The following is a 16,908-nucleotide window of genomic DNA, read 5'->3' as shown; positions in this document are numbered from 1 at the left end:
ATCACAGCTCACAGCAACCTCCAACTCCTGGGCTCAAGCGAGTCTCCTGCCTCAGCCTCCCAAGCAGCTGGGACCACAGGCACCAGCCACAACACCCGGCCATTTTTTGGTTGCAGCCATCATTGTTGTTTGGCGGGCCTGGGCTGGGGATTCAAACCTGCCACCTTAGGTGTATGTGGTTGGCGCCTTAGCCGCTTGAGCCACAGGCGCACAGCCTATAAGTTGATTTTCTAAGGGAGCATCTTACCATATGTCAGTTCCTTGTGGGCAGGGACCACGTGTGATTCACATGGGGGTCCCCAGAGTGTACCCAGACCAGGCCCAAGGTTCATTTTGGTGAGTGTTTAGGGGAAGAATAAAGAGATGACAGAAAGCAAGAGGGGTGGTTCTTTGCTCTGGCACTCCAAGGGTAGGGACCCACTATGCTTTTATAAGGGAAGTTAGGGCTTTAATGTGCTATTCCCCCATCCCCCATTCCCCTTATCTTTCCTCAGGTCAGATTGGTCCTGGGCCAAGAGGAGCTGAGGCTGCAGACCCCCGCAGAGACACTGCTAAGCGACTCCATCCCCCACACTGTGGTACTAACTGTTTCAGATAGCTGGGCCATGCTGTCAGTTGATGGGCTTCTGAACGCCTCTGCCCCAGTCCCAAAAGTCCCCCTAAAGGTCCCCTATGGGCTCTTTGTGGGAGGCACTGGGAGTCTGGGCCTGCCCTACCTGAGGGGGACCAGCCGGCCCCTGAGAGGTTGCCTCCATGCAGCCACCCTCAATAGCCGCAGCCTCCTCCGGCCACTGACCCCAGATGTGCATGAGGGATGTGCCGAAGAGTTTTCTGCTGGTGATGATGTGGCCCTTGGCTTCTCCGGTCCCCACTCTCTGGCTGCCTTCCCTGCGTGGGCCACTCAAGACGAAGGCACCCTGGAGTTTATACTCACGACACGGAGCCAGCAGGCACCCTTGGCCTTCCAGGCAGGGGGCCGGCATGGGGACTTCATCTATGTGGACATATTTGAAGGCCATCTGCGGGCTGTGGTTGAGAAGGGCCAAGGTACTGTGCTGCTCCACAACAGTGTGCCTGTGGCTGATGGACAGCCCCATGAGGTCACCGTCCACATAGATGCTCACCAGCTGGAAATCTCTGTGGACCAGTACCCCACACGTACTTCTAACCGTGGGGTCCTCAGCCACCTGGAGCCACGTGGCAGCCTTCTCCTCGGGGGGCTGGATGCAGAGGCCGCTCGTCACCTCCAGGAACACCGCTTGGGCCTGACTCCAGAGGCTGCCAACGCCTCCCTCCTGGGCTGCATGGAAGACCTCAGCATCAACGGCCAGAGGAAGGGGCTCCGGGAAGCCTTATTGACTCGTGACATGGCTGCCGGCTGCAAGCTGGAGGAAGAGGAGTATGAGGAGGACGTCTATGGCCTTTATGAAGCTTTCTCCACTCTGGCCCCCGAGGCTTGGCCAGCTATGGAGCTGCCTGAGCCATGTGTGCCTGAGCCAGGGCTGCCTCCTATCTTTGCCAATTTCACCCAGCTGCTGACCATCAACCCACTAGTGGTAGCTGAGGGTGGCACAGCCTGGCTTGAGTGGCGGCACGTGCAGCCCACACTGGACCTGACCGAGGCCGAGCTGCGCAAGTCCCAGGTGCTATTCAGCGTGAGCCGAGGGGCACGCCATGGTGAGCTAGAGCTGGACATCCCAGGTGCCCAAGCACGGAAAATGTTCACCCTCCTGGATGTGGTGAATCGGAAGGCCCGCTTTGTCCACGATGGCTCTGAGGACACCTCTGACCAGCTGGTGCTGGAGGTGTCAGTGACGGCTCGAGTGCCTGTGCCTTCATGCCTGCGGAGGGGCCAAACTTACATCCTGCCAATACAGATAAACCCTGTCAATGACCCACCCCGTATCATCTTCCCTCACGGCAGCCTCATGGTGATTCTGGAACACACACAGAAGCCACTGGGCCCTGAAGTTTTCCAGGCCTATGACCCAGACTCTGCCTGTGAGGGCCTCACCTTCCAATTCCTCGGTGCCCCCACTGGTCTCCCCGTGGAACGCCGAGACCAGCCTGGGGAGCTGGTGACTGAATTCTCCTGCCAGGAGCTGGAGGCAGGCAGCCTTGTCTATGTCCATCAGGGTGGCCCTGCACAGGACTTGACATTCCGGGTCAGTGATGGGCTGCAGGCCAGCCCCCCGGCCACACTGAAGGTGGTGGCTGTCCAGCCAGCCATACAGATCCGCCGCAGCACAGGACTCCATGTGGCTCAGGGCTCTGCGGCACCTATCTTTCCCGCCAACCTGTCGGTGGAGACCAATGCCGTGGGGCAGGATGTGAGCGTGCTGTTCCGAGTCACCACCGCCCTGCAGTTTGGCGAGCTGCAGAAGCAAGGAGCAGGTGGGGTGGAGGGTGCTGAGTGGTGGGCCACGCAGGCGTTCCACCAGCAGGATGTGGAGCAGGGCCGTGTGAGATATCTGAGCACTGACCCACAGCACCGCATGGAGGACACCATGGAGAACCTGGCCCTGGAGGTGCAGGTGGGCCAGGAGACCCTGAGCAATGTGTCTTTCCCAGTGACCATCCAGAGAGCCATGGTGTGGATGTTGCGACTAGAGCCACTGCACACACACAACACCCAGCAGGAGGCCCTCACCACAGCCCACCTAGAAGCCACCCTAGAGGAAGTAGGCCCCAGCCCCCCCCCCACCTTCCACTATGAGGTAGTTCAGGCTCCAAGGAAAGGAAACCTTCAGCTACAAGGGGCACGGTTGTCAGATGGTCAAAGCTTCACCCAAGATGACGTACAGGCTGGCCGGGTGACCTATGGGGCCACAGCACGTGCCTCAGAGGCAGTTGAGGACAGCTTCCGTTTCCGTGTCATAGCCCCACCGTACTTCTCCCCATTGTATACCTTCCCCATCCATATTGGCGGTGACCCAGATGCTCCCGTCCTCACCAATGTCCTGCTCGTGGTGCCCGAGGGTGGTGAAGGTGTCCTCTCTGCTGACCACCTCTTTGTCAAGAGTCTCAATAGTGCCAACTACCTCTATGAGGTCATGGAGCGACCCCGTCATGGAAGGTTGGCTTGGCAGGAAACACCAGACAAGACCACTGTGGTGACATCCTTCACCAATGAAGATCTGCTCCATGGCCGGCTGGTCTACCAGCATGATGACTCTGAGACCACGGAAGATGATATCCCATTTGTGGCTACCCGCCAGGGTGAGAGCAGTGGTGACATGGCCTGGGAGGAAGTACGGGGTGTCTTCCGAGTGGCCATCCAGCCTGTGAATGACCACGCCCCTGTGCAGACCATCAGCCGTGTCTTCCATGTGGCCCGGGGTGGGCAGCGGCTGCTGACTACAGATGATGTGGCCTTCAGTGATGCTGACTCAGGCTTTGCTGACGCCCAGCTGGTGCTGACCCGCAAGGACCTCCTCTTTGGCAGTATCGTGGCTGCAGATGAGCCCATGCGGGCCATCTACCGCTTCACCCAGGAGGATCTCAGGAAGAGGCGAGTGCTGTTTGTGCACTCAGGGGCCGACCGTGGCTGGATCCAGCTGCAGGTGTCTGATGGGCAGCACCAGGCCACTGCGTTGCTGGAGGTGCAGGCCTCAGAGCCTTATCTCCGTGTGGTCAATGGCTCTAGCCTTGTGGTCCCTCAGGGAGGCCAGGGCACTATCGACACAGCTGTGCTCCACCTGGACACCAACCTTGACATCCGCAGTGGGGATGAGGTCTTCTACCATGTCACTGCTGGCCCTCGCTGGGGGCAGCTGCTCCGGGCCAACCAACCAACCACAGCCTTCTCCCAGCAGGACCTGCTAGATGGGGCCGTTCTTTACAGCCACAATGGTAGCCTTAGCCCCCATGACACCCTGGCCTTCTCTGTGGAAGCAGGGCCAGTGCGCACAGATGCCACCCTACAGGTGACCATTGCCCTAGAGGGGCCACTGGCCCCACTGCAGCTGGTCCAGCACAAGAAGATCTATGTCTTCCAAGGAGAAGCCACTGAGATCAGAAGGGACCAGCTACAAGTAAGGAGCTGGAGGTGGGAGGCAAGGGTATGGGCCAGTAGAGGGGCCCTTCCATCCCAGGCTTCATGCTGAGTGTGCTTGTATGATTCCAAATGTGACCATGGTGGCTCCTGGGTTGAGTGTTTGAACACTTGGGTGTGTACCTGTGCATGTCACATTCCCAAGAGTTTCTGTGGAGTTTGTTGTACATACATCTGTCTGTGAGTTATGTGTCCCTTCAGATGTCATTTCCACACATGTACATACCGTGGCTAGCCATGTGGATTCCTGGGCCCCACCTAGACTCACAGATTCTCTAAAGTGGGGCCTGAGAATCTGTATTCTAGTAAGTTCCTTGGGAGAGTATCATGGGTACTGAGCTTTGAGGATTGCTGACCATGGAGATGGACTTCACTGCCACTCAGGTCCCCATGTCCTCAGCTCTTTTCTTGGACCAAAGGCCAGGACTAAGAGGGTCTGTCTATTAAGGGCTGCTGTTCATTCGGGGACCTCACAGAACAAACAAACAACCAGCAGGCTCAATGACTTGCTGTGTGACCTCAGGCCTGTCCCTTGCTCTCTCTTGACCTTATTCTCCTACACTCCTAATTTCTGAGACCCTTCTGGTTCTGGATGTCTGGACTTGGGGGAAGACTATGAGCAAACAAATCTGGTCTTAGGAAGGCCTTGTTCTGGAGGAGGCAGCATTTGAGCCAGGCTTTGAAGAATGTGGAGTGTCAATAGCAGAGAAGAGGGGATGGTATTGCAGGCAGGAGGAACACTCCAAGCAAAGGGAAAGAATTAGGAATGTGAGTTGGGGGTGATCTTAGCTATTTGTGGTTCAACCACTAGGACAGGGAACAAACAGCAGCCTTCAGGAGGTCTGAGGGCTCAGTGTGGTCTCCAGTGTAGGAGCTGTGCCTCTGGGAAGGGTGGGGTGCCCTCTGATGGTCAGAGATGGTGGTAGCATGGACAGGGAAAGGAGGCTCCAGGTCACCAGCCTGGGCCCTGAGTCCATGCAAGTCAGCATATCATGAAGTTGTATGTCTGTGTCACTAAGTCTGGAGATGTGACTGTGTACCCCTCAGAGGGAGCATATTCCGGGCTGTGACTGTCCCATATACGGGATGGTGTTAATGCATGTAGCCTCTCTGGCTGCATGTCTGAGTGGGGCATGTGTGAATCCACACGTGTGTTTGTGTGTCTAAGTGAGCAGTAGTGCCTTGGGGGAGTGAGGAGGATATGGAGCTTGAGCCCGTTCTGACTGCTCAGGGCCACAGCAGGTCCTCTCTGTGATCCCCGTGACTACCTGTGACCTTCCCACTGAATGTCGATGACCCTCTGTCTGACCAGGCAGCCCAGGAGGCAGTGTCACCAGCAGACATCATGTTCTTAGTGAAGAGCCCACCAAGCGCCGGCTACCTGGTGATGGTGTCCCACAGCACCTCGGCAGATAAGCCACCCAGCCTGGACCCCGTGCAGAGCTTCTCCCAGGAGGCGGTGGATTCCGGCAGGATCCTATACCTGCACTCCCACCCTGAAGCCTGGAGTGATGCCTTCTCACTGGATGTGGCCTCAGGCCTGGGTGCTCCCCTTGAGGGCATCCAAGTGGAACTGCAGGTGCTGCCTGCTGCCATCCCACTGGAGGCACAGAACTTCAGCATCCCTGAAGGTGGCACTTACACCCTGGCCCCTCCACTAATCCGTGTCACTGGGCCTTACTTCCCCACACTGCCAGGCCTCAACCTGCAGGTACTGGAGCCACCCCAGCATGGGGCCCTGCAGCGAGAGGAAGGACCTCAAGATGGGACCCTCAGCACCTTCTCCTGGAGAGAGGTACGGCTGTCAGGGAGGCCTTGGGGGAAGAGTGGGGGAAGCCATGGGGCCTCCGAACCCTGGGGTATGCACAGAGAACAGACAGGGAGCCACATTTGGAAAGCACCTCTGCTTTAAATACCTGACCTCATTTCTTTTTCACAACCCCTCTGGGAGATAAAAATTATTGTCCCCATTTTCCACGGATGGAAACTGAAGTTTTGAAAGACTCAGTGTTTTCCAGCACCTACAGGCAGGGTGCACAGGGTATGCTGCCAGGGCCTGACCACCAGCCCTCTGCCTGCCTTTAGGTGCAAGAGCAGCTGATCCACTACATCCATGACGGGAGCGAGACACAGACAGACAGATTCGTCCTGGTGGCTAATGCCTCCGAGATGGACCGCCAGAGCCAGCCTGTGGCCTTCACCATCACCATCCTGCCTGTTAACGACCAGCCCCCAATGCTCACCTCAAACACAGGCCTGCGGGTAAGCGCATCCCTGGGACCATCTCTGCTCCTAAAAAGAGGCCAGGAGCTCCCTACTCCCTTGTATAGAGCTCCCATTCTCTAAGCCTCAGTTTCCTCTTCTGCAAAATGGGGACACTGCCACATGCCTCACAAGGTCATGGGAAGGAAAGGTGTGATATTGCATAGAAAACAGAACACAGAAAGAGGTTTTGTTCTTAGGCACTTAGGAGTGCAGCAGGCAGTTCTAAATGGCTGCACACTTGGCTCTCCTGGTCCCTGGACTTGCCTGCAGCAGAAGGCTTTCCCTGGGGCTCAGGGCCAGAGTACTGGACAGAATTTCTTACCTGCCCTTATGCATGGACTGCAGGTAGGGGGCAGTTAAGCTTCCCACCTCCACCTCCAGTAAGCCAAGTCCACAGCTTGGCTCCCTGAGCTCCTGCCCCTTTTGTCATAGCAGAGCAGAGGTGCCCCCAGCCATCAGAGGCAGAAATTGAGTCCCAGACAGGGGATAAAACTTCATCATGGTTACAAGAGTAGTTACTGGAGGAACAGAAGGGATGTGGCTTGAATTCCAGCGTGGCAGGTTCATTCTCCCCCATCAACAGGAGCCATAGAAAGTCCCAGAAGAGAGTTAATATGGGCTGTCTCTGGCATGGGGCAAAGGAAGGCTTTTATGGAATAAGGGCCAGCCTGGCAGTGGGGAGGCCAGCAAAAGAATGGGACATGGACTAGGACCCCTCTAGACCACAGGCCAGGACTGCTATGTGACAGCTCACCCACCAGATGGTGCCATTGCCCCATGTTTATTCCAGGAACTTAGTGATAAGCTCTGCCCCACACATGAGAGTGCCTCTTTCCAGGGCTCAGCTTAGGCTCTGCCGGGGCCTAGGGGAGAAGGCCCAGGGATGACAGAGGGCTCTGTCTTCCAGTTAGTGTAGCCTATTCCCAACAGTGCCCATAAGTAACTGACCCAGCAAGATTTGTCCCAGGACCACAGGAAAGGGGACTTGAGGGGGATGACCTTCACTCCATGTGCTGCCTCCATGCTATGGGACATGGGCCAGTGCCAGCCTCCCTGCCTTCCCTGCCTCCCCCTCCCCCACTGCTGGAAAGAGCCCATTTCTAAGTATCCTGGGCAAGCCAGAAATCAGCATCCTGCCCTATGCCCAGCCCCTGCCCAGCATCATGGACGTCTGAAGGGAGACCCCCCCCACCAGCAAGACAGAGCCAGATCTAGTAGCACTGTTGCTCAGGGCTAGGGGACTCTGCAGAGAGGGAACTTGGGGAGGGTAAGAACTGGGGCCTTCTCAGGTAAGGGCGCACAAGCTGGTCTTGAGGATAAGCAAGATTGGGACAAATGAAGAAGAAGGATCCTGGGCCTGGAGGGCCCTTAGTACAGGGGAGCCCAGACTGGCCCTGGCCTCGGTGCTGGTTGAATGCCTGAGCCACAGTAGGGTTGGGCCCTGATGGAGGCCCTAGACCAGGGAGGAAGGGGGTGGGTAAATATCATGGGGGCAGAACCTTCACAGCCTGTGTCCCTAGATGTGGGAGGGGGCCACTGTCCCCATACCCAAAGAAGCCCTTGGGAGCACAGACGGCGACTCTGGGCCTGAGGACCTGGTCTACACCATTGAGCAGCCCAGCAACGGGCGGGTAGTTTTACGGGCGGCACCAAGCACCGAGATCCACAGCTTCACACAGGCCCAGCTGGATGGCAGTCTCGTGCTTTTCTCTCACAGAGGTGGGTACTGAGAGGTGGACCCCTGGGTTCCTGTGGCCCCTGGAGTTGCCCTAAGGATGGGGAGCTCTCTTTGACCAGGGGGACCCAACTCTGCCTGCCTCCATCCTCAGGAGCCCTGGACGGAGGCTTCCAATTCAGCCTCTCTGACGGCAAACACCTTTCCCCTGGACACTTCTTCCAAGTGATGGCCCAGAAGCAGGTGTTCCTCTCGCTGGAGGGCAGCCGGACACTGCTTGTCTGCCCAGGTGGGTCTGCAAAGCATGCCAGGGAGCACCCCAGGATCAAACTGCCTCTCTGCAGTTGTACCCCGTGCCCTGGCTGCTGGTCACTGGCTGACAGGCCCCTTTTGCCTCTTGCAGGGTCTGTCCAGGTGCTCAGCAGCGAGAGCCTGAGAGCCAGCTCCAGTGCAGGCACTGACCCCCACCACCTGCACTACCACGTGGTGCGGGGCCCCCAGCTGGGACGGCTGTTGCATGCCCAGCAGGATAGCACAGAGAAGGCCCTGGTGAACTTCACTCAGGCTGAGGTAAGGGCCCAACTCTGTGGCCATCACTCTAACTCCCTCCAGCTCAGGGGCCTGCTGTGCTGATGGACATCCAGGTGAACACAGGCACCAGCTCCAGCATGGCTGGCACACTCCCCGGGCAGCCACATGTGTGCTTCCCTCCAGGAGCTGCCAGGCTGGTAGCACAATTGGCAGTTCCAAGTGGGGAAGGAAAAGGATGCAAGAGGTCAGGGCCACAGGGGCTAGAGCAGGGATCAGGGCCCAAGACATGTCTTCTAGAAGAAGCCTGCAGCCAAGCTGAAAGGGCACACCACCATGTGGAGGCACTAGGGGCACCCCAGGGGCTGGTAACGCGCAGTGTTTGGTTCAGGAAGATGAAACTGAAAAGGGTGAGCCTGGGCCTCAGGTTGGGTGCTAGCAAGAGGCAGAACAGGTCCAGGGATCAGGTGGGCAGATAGAAGGCAGCTGAGTAGGCCAAGGGGATGAAGCCACCGTTCATCCATCATGGAGGCTTCAGGGCACAGTTGTCCCACAGCACACCAGAGCCCACCAGGGGAAATTAGAGCTTCCAGCCCTGAGCAGAGGTAGACTACTATCTGCTGGATCACAGGGCTCTCTATGCTAACTGTGCTGAGGAGCCAGCAGCCGTCACTTAAATGAACACCTCTTCTAAGTACAGACGGTGCCCTAATTGCCAGGACAACCTTTCCCTGAAGGCAGAGCTGGAGTTATTCCAGAACAGGGCTCTCCTGAGCAGGCACTGCACCTGATGCTCCAGCTGAAAGGCTGTGTGGATGGCAAAACCCACTTAGTTCAGAGGGCACAGAGCTGACTGCCCCTCAGGAGACTCCACACTCTGGTACTGCCTGGGTCCCTTTCCAACCTTCCCTCTCCCCAGAGATCTCCTGAGCCTGGCACCCTCCTCCCCCTACCCCAGGGTACATGGTCCCTCCTGAGAGCAGGGGGCACTCAGCAAGTGCAAAGCCAAAGTCCTCACCCAGCAGGTGGCTCAGACTGAGTGTGCAGGCTGGGAAGGAGGCGGCTTTGACCAGGGTGGAATAGTTTCTCAGGCCTGGGTTCTATGTTCTCCTTCTTTGGCCCCCTGCTGTCCCCTCCCTGCAATGAAATATTCAGCAGGCTGGTGGCTATAGCAGCTGTGCACCCTGAGGTGCTGGGAGTCTTTGTCATCCAATGCCCGGAAAGGGGGAGGGTACAGGACTAGGCTGTCAGTGACCCTCCCACTCCTAACTGTACCACATTAACTCAGAGCTTCCTCCACACCCCAGCAGTGTAAAGGCATAGACTGAATGGCCACCAGGGGGCCAGGCTGGCAGTGCCACCCAGGGAAGCTGGGGGAAAGGCTACGTGGCAGACACCCTCCCCTACTCAGGGAGAGACCAGGACTGGGCAATGTCTTGACAGTGCCACTGTCCCACAACACTCTGAACTGGGCAGGGCAGGGATCAGGTGTCCCCATTGTGCAAAGAAGGAAACCAAGGACCACAGAGGTCAGGTAACTTTATTCAGAGCACACAGCTAATAAGAGGCAAAGCCAAGGTTTGGTGCCTGTAGCTCAGTGAGTAGGGCGCCATGGCAGGTTTGAGTCTGGCCTGGACTTGTTAAACAATAGTGACAACTGCAACCAAAAAATAGCCAGGCATTGTGGCAGGCGCCTGTAGTCCCACCTACTTGAGAGGCTGAGGCAAGAGAATCGCTTGAGCCCAAAAGTTGAGGTTGCTGTAAGCTGTGATGCCACAACACTCTACCCAGGGTGACAGCTTGAGACTCTGTCTCCAAAAAAAGGCAAATCCAGGACTATGCCTACTAGTCTAGGGTTTCGTTAACCAGAGGACACTGCTGGCGCCCCAGAGCTTGCAGCCTGCCCCACCTTCCCTGCATTTTGCCTCACTCCCCTCATCTGACACCTCCTATCCATGAAGCTCCTGAACCCAGCCAGCCAGCCCCCACTGGGGGCTCCATTTCCTTCCTGCCCACCCTTCAGCCTGGGCTACAGATTGCAATTGGCATCCTGTAGTCCTGTGGGCCAGGACCTGGCCCACAGGTGTCTTTTATTTGGCCTGCAAGAGGCAATTAATATTTTCAAATTGTCAACATATAACCTTTGGGAGATTTCACAAAAAAACTCAATTTCCATTGTCTTAAAAGTCCTGTGTTCCCACTTACAGCAGACAGCTGAGAGGCAGCCACTTCCGTTACAACAAATACTGCCTCCCATGTAGACCAGGCTCTTACTATCCTTTGTTTTCTCTTTTCTTTCTTTCTTTTCATTTATTTATTTATTTTGAGACAGAGTCTCACTCTGTTGACCAGGCTACAGTACAGTAGCATCATCATAGATCACAGTAACCTCAAACTCCTGGGCTCAAGTGATCCTCCTGCCTCAGCCTCCCAAGTAGCTAGGACTATAGGCGCCCACCACACTGCCCTTTTTTTTCTACTTTTAGGGGTCTCACTCTTGCTCAGGCATGTTTTGAACCTTAAGCAAAAAGTATCCTCCTGCCTCAGCCTTCCAGAGTGCTAGGATTACAGGTATGAGCCACTGCTCCAGGCCATATATTCTGAGACAAGGTCTTACTCTATCACCCAACCTAGAGTGCAGTAATGCAATTATAGCCCATTATAGTTTCAAACTTGGGTTCAAGCAATCCTCCTACCTCAACTTCCCAAGTAGCTGGGACTATAAGCCACAATGCAAAGCAAAGTTTTTAAAGTTTTTTTTAGATATGGGATCTCACTGTGTTGCCCAGACTGGTCTTGAACTCCTGGCTGGCCTCAAATAATCCTTAAACTTTGACCTCCCAAGGCACTGGGATTACAGGTGTGAGCCACTGCACCTGGCCTCTGCTCCCCTTTAGACTGGGCTCTGCTTCCAGGCAATCTCGACTGCTGTTAGTCTTCTGCACATTAAAATCTTGTTCGGTTTCCATCTTACTATTGCACAAGGCCTGTTTTCCTGAGAGAAGGAAAATAGTCCTCAAAGGGGAAAACAAAAGATAATCCGGCTCGGTACCTGTGGCTCAAGTGGCCAAGGTGCCAGCCACATACACCTAAGGTGGCAGATTCAAATCCAGCCCAGGCCTGCCAAATAACAATGACGGCTGCAATCAAAAAATAGCTGGGCACTGAGGTGGGCGCCTGTGGTCCCAGCTACTTGGGAGGCAGAGGCAGGAGACTCGCTTAAGCCCAGGAGTTAGAGGTTGCTGTGAGCTGTGATGCCATGGCACTCTACCCAGGGGGACAGCTTGAGGCTCTGTCTCAAAAAAAAAAGATAATCCAAGAGGACACATTTTGATTTGGAAGAGGAGAGAGCTCATTTCTTTTGGGTTTTTTTTTCTCTTTTTTAATGAGACAGAATCTCATTTTCTTGCCCTCGTTAGAGTGCCATGGCAGCGTCACACTGCTCACAGCAACCTCCAACTCTTGGGCTTAGGTGATTCTCTTGCCTCAGCCTCCGGAGTAGCTGGGACTACAGGTGCCCGCCACAACACCTGGCTATTTTTTTTATTGTGGTTTGGCTGGGGCCAGGTTTGAACCTGCCACCCTCAGTATATGGGGCTGGCACCCTACTCACTGAGCCACAGGCACTGCCCGAGCTCATTTCTTTATGAGAGTGAAGAATATTCCTTTCTGTTTAACATGTAGACAACCAAGGTCACAGGGGTAATAAGGTCCCATCAGGGCCTTGGAGGCCTAATGGTGAGAAAATGCAATATTTAAGCAAAAGAATGACATAACCTTATATTTTAAAAAGTTCTCTCTGGACCAGGTGCAGTGGCTCATACCTGTAATCCTAGCACTCTGGGAGGCCAAGACAGGTGGATTGCTTGAGCTCAGCAGTTTGAGACCAGTCTGAGCAATAGTGAGACCCCCATCTCTACTAAAAATAGAAAAACTAACTGGGTGTTGTGGCAGGCACCTATAGTCCTAGCTACTTGGGAGGCAAGAGCAGGAGGATCTCTTGAGCCCAGGAATGTAAGGTAGCAGTGAACTATGATGACCATCATTGCACTCTAGTAGCCTGGGCAACAGAGTGAGACTCTGTCTAAAAAAAAAAAAAAGACCTCTAGGGGCAGGGGGTGAAGCTGAGACCCAGTTAGGAGCTATTGCACTAATCCAGGTATGAGGGGATGACTCCAGGGGTTTGACCTGAGCCACTGAGGAATGGCAGTTTCATCATCAGAAGTAAGATGACCGCAGAAGGCAGGGCAGATCAGAACTCCCACAGGGACAGGCTGGCTTTGAGATTCCTTTACACATCACACAGAGTTGTGAAGGAACAGGTGGAAACTTGAGTCTGGAGCCCAGGGGAAAGCAGTCTGGGCTGGAGATCCAAATAAGGGGCTTTTCAGTACCACTAGCATTTGAAGCCAGGAGACTTAGTGAGAGCCCATGGGGGTGCCCCTAGATAGAAAAGTGTGTAAAGACTGAGCCCAAGGCTACTGGGGAGAAGAGGAGGAACAAACAAGAGAGTCTGTGAGGGAGGCAGAGTAGGGTGCCCCAGAAGCCAGCAGCTCTTTTGGAGGAAGGAATGTTCAGCGATGTCAGTGCTGCTGGGCAGGTGAGTGAGAGGAGGCCTGAGAACTGACCACTGGGTTCAGCAGCACAGAGGCCCTCTCTGCTTTTGTGAAGAAAAGTTTTGGTGACATCATGAGAACAATGAGGGCAGACTGTAGACTATTCTTTTTGGAGTTTTGCTGCAGAGAAAAGTGGGGGTGGGGGAGTGCTAGTGGAGAAAAGAAAATAGCAAATATTTTCTTCTTTAAGCTGGAAGAAAGAATAGCACAGTTGCATAATGAAGGGAATGATTCATTTTGGGGGGAAACTGACACCACAGGAGAAAAAAAGGAGATTGTAGGTGTGTCTTCAATAGGCCAGAGGGGACGGGATCCAGTGTGCAAGAGGAAAGACTTGCTCTAGAGCAAGCCTAGGTCAGTGCATTCCCCAGGGCTCAGAGAAGAGGCAACTTGGGGTAGGGCAGAGCCAGGGTTCGTATCCAGACATCCGGCTCTAAAGCCCAGCTCTGCACCACCACACAACTGCCTAATGGTGACCCACTGGGCTAGTGAGGGAGAAAGTGGGTCACATACACAGACCTGGCCATAGTCAGGAAAGCCCGGAGAGGGGCTGGGCACTGAGGGAGTAGTGGGAAGACAGGAGTATCCAGTGCCAGTGCCATCCTTGGGGTGGGCTCCTGGGCACAACGGGCTGGACCTGCGTCCCACCCCAACAGTGATGTTTCCCTTCAGGTATATGCTAGGAATGTTCTGTATGAGCACGAGATGTCCCCTGAGCCCTTCTGGGAGGCCCATGATGCCCTAGAGCTCCAGCTATCTTCACCCCCTGCCCCCGATGTGACTGCCACCCTTGCTGTGACCGTGTCTTTTGAGGCTGCCTGTCCCCAGCGCCCCAGCCGCCTATGGAGGAACAAAGGTGAAGAGCTTGTTGAGCTGACAAGGTTGTGGGGACAGTGGAAGGGCCCAGAGAGAGGACAGAAAGCCAGGGCCAGCAGCTCCTGTCTCAGCCCCTTGGATGCTATGGAGGTTATAGAAGGCGGGGGGCTTTGAGATAAGGCTGACACAGTCCTTATCCTCCTGGGGAACCTGAGCCCCTTCTGGAGTACTTGGGGCCGGGAGTCAGGGGAGCATACTCTTGCCCTGGGGTACCCCTCTGTGAGCCCATGACTTTTCTTAATGGACTGGACCTTCATAGCCTGTGTCCACCCCTAGGTCTCTGGGTCCCCGAGGGCCAGCGGGCAAAGATCACCGTGGCTGCCCTGGATGCCTCCAACCTCCTGGCCAGCATTCCATCACCCCGGCGCCCAGAGCATGATGTACTCTTCCAGGTCACACAATTTCCCACACGGGGTCAGCTGTTGGTATCTGAAGAACCCCTCCATGCTGGGCGGCCCCACTTCCTGCAGTCTGAGCTGGCTGCAGGGCAGCTGGCATACGCCCATGGTGGTGGGGGGACCCAGCAGGATGGCTTCCGCTTCCGTGCCCACCTCCAGGGGCCAGCAGGGGCCTCTGTGGCAGGACCCCAAACCTCAGAGGCCTTCACCATCACAGTGCGGGATGTGAATGAGCGGCCACCTCAGCCACAGGCTTCTGTCCCACTCCGGCTCATCCGAGGCTCCCGTGCACCTGTCTCCCGGGCCCAGCTGAGTGTGGTAGACCCAGACTCAGCTCCCGGGGAGATTGAGTATCAAGTGCAGAGGGCACCCCACAATGGCTTCCTCAGTCTGGTGGGGGGCAGCCCTGGGCCTGTGACCCACTTCACACAAGCTGACGTGGATGCAGGGCGGCTGGCCTTCGTGGCCAATGGGAGCAGCGTGGCAGGTGTCTTCCAGCTGAGCATGTCTGATGGGGCCAGTCCACCCCTACCCATGTCCCTGGCCGTGGACGTCTTACCATCTGCCATTGAGGTTCAGCTGCAGGCACCCCTAGAAGTACCTCAAGCTTTAGGGCGCTCCTTCCTGAGCCGGCAGCAGCTCCAGGTGGTATCAGACCGAGAGGAGCCAGATGCAGCCTACCGCTTAACCCAGGGGCCCCAGTATGGCCAACTCCTGGTGGGCGGGGAACCTACCTCAGCTTTCAGCCAGCTCCAGATAGACCAGGGCGAGGTGGTCTTTGCTTTCACTAACTTCTCGTCTTCTCATGACCACTTCAGAGTCCTGGCACTGGCCAGGGGTGTCAATGCATCAGCCATAGTAAATGTCACCGTGAGGGCTTTGCTGCATGTATGGACAGGTGGGTCATGGCCCCAGGGTGCCACCCTACGCCTGGACCCTACTGTTCTAGATGCTGGCGAGCTGGCCAACCACACAGGCAGTGTGCCCCATTTCAGGCTCCTAGCAGGACCCCGGCATGGTCGTGTGGTTCGCGTGCCCAGGGCCAGGACAGAGTTTGGGGGCAGCCAGCTTGTGGAGCAGTTCACTCAGCAGGACCTTGAGGATGGAAGGCTGGGGCTGGAGGTGGGCAGTCCAGAGGGTAGGGGCCCCGCAGGAGACAGCCTCACTCTGGAGCTGTGGGCACAAGGCGTTCCACCTGCTGTGGCCTCCCTGGACTTTGCTACGGAGCCTTATGATGCAACACGGTCCTACAGCGTAACCCTGCTCAGTGTCCCTGAGGCTGTTCGGACAGAAGCAGGGAAGGCAGAGAGTAGCACACCCACAGGTGAGCCAGGCCCAGCGGCATCCAGCCCTGTGCCCACTGGGGCCAGGGGAGGCTTCCTGGGCTTCCTCGAGGCCAACATGTTCAGTGTCATCATCCCTGTGTGCCTGGTCCTCCTGCTCCTGGCACTCATCTTGCCCTTGCTCTTCTACCTCCGAAAACGCAACAAGACAGGAAAGCACAACGTCCAGGTCCTGACCGCCAAGCCCCGCAACAGCCTGGCCGGCGATACTGAGACCTTTCGCAAGGTGGACCCGGGCCAGGCCATCCCACTCACAGCTGTGCCTGGTCAGGGGCCCCCATCAGGAGGCCAGCCTGATCCAGAGCTGCTGCAGTTCTGCCGGACACCCAACCCTGCCCTCAAGAATGGCCAGTACTGGGTGTGAGGCCTGGCCTGGGCCCAGATGCTGATTGGGCCAGGGACAGGTGTGCCAACACCCCAGGCCCAATTGCTTTCTTGCGCTGGTGCTGTCTCAGTATCCCCAGAGCAAGAGAGACCCGGAGACACCAAGGGTAGAAGCGCTGGGAGATAGTCCCAGGGGCCCCAGATAGGGTGGAGTCTGGAGTTAGAATCTCCCTCAGCTCACTCACAGCTCGGAGACCTGCAGGGGCCAAGATGGAAGCAGGCTCAAGTTCAGTCCTCCTGCCCTGGAGCTGGTTTGGGCTGTCAAACCAGGGTGACCTCCTATATGGATCAGGACTCTGGGTCCTGGGTCTGTGACCTTGGGTAAGTCACACCTGACACAGCCTTCTAAGAGGGCAAGAAGAAGGTACCCTGGGGAGGGAAGGGACAGAGCAGAGGGATTTCTGGCTTTTCTACCCCTAAAACAGGCTTCTCCTTGTCTCTGCCCCAGGATTGAGAGAAAACTTCTTCCTTGTTTTTTTAGGGAGATGGTATTCCCTGGAGCAGGGAGAACCCCTCCATCCTCTAGAAGGCGTAAGCCAATAGAATAATATATTTGGGGTGAAGCCTGGGGACAGGCTTATTTAAGGGGTATTGCAAGGAAACTATTTAAGTGGTGCTGAGCTAGCCAGAACTGATGAGCCCCTAGGGGTGGAGGATGGAGGAGTCTTCAGCCAGTTCATCCCCAGGGCCTACCTTGACAGGCTGGGGCTTAGCAAGTATGGGTCAGCCTCCCTGAAGCAAGCTGGGCTGGAGACTGTAGAGGAGCTCA

At 56.1% G+C, this 16,908-nt stretch overlaps 1 protein-coding gene across 1 annotated transcript in view; it reads left to right on the top strand.

Moving 5' to 3' along the window:
• The window catches only part of CSPG4 (chondroitin sulfate proteoglycan 4), a 41,113-nt gene extending 24,943 nt beyond the window's left edge, over positions 1 to 16,170 (top strand). The window contains exons 5-12 of the mRNA XM_023510039.1: positions 495 to 4,034; positions 5,367 to 5,849; positions 6,140 to 6,316; positions 7,840 to 8,038; positions 8,149 to 8,283; positions 8,398 to 8,564; positions 13,811 to 13,994; positions 14,291 to 16,170. Of these exons, the coding sequence (XP_023365807.1) occupies positions 495 to 4,034; positions 5,367 to 5,849; positions 6,140 to 6,316; positions 7,840 to 8,038; positions 8,149 to 8,283; positions 8,398 to 8,564; positions 13,811 to 13,994; positions 14,291 to 16,119 (6,714 nt within the window). The 3' untranslated portion in view covers positions 16,120 to 16,170. The remainder of the gene's footprint in view (positions 1 to 494; positions 4,035 to 5,366; positions 5,850 to 6,139; positions 6,317 to 7,839; positions 8,039 to 8,148; positions 8,284 to 8,397; positions 8,565 to 13,810; positions 13,995 to 14,290) is intronic.
• The last annotated feature ends 738 nt before the right edge of the window (positions 16,171 to 16,908 follow it).

The sequence above is a fragment of the Otolemur garnettii genome, unplaced genomic scaffold (assembly GCF_000181295.1).
Source record: "Otolemur garnettii isolate 467f Iridium unplaced genomic scaffold, OtoGar3 scaffold00011, whole genome shotgun sequence".
Taxonomy (NCBI): domain Eukaryota; kingdom Metazoa; phylum Chordata; class Mammalia; order Primates; family Galagidae; genus Otolemur; species Otolemur garnettii.
This window is presented reverse-complemented; position numbering and strand designations above follow the sequence as displayed.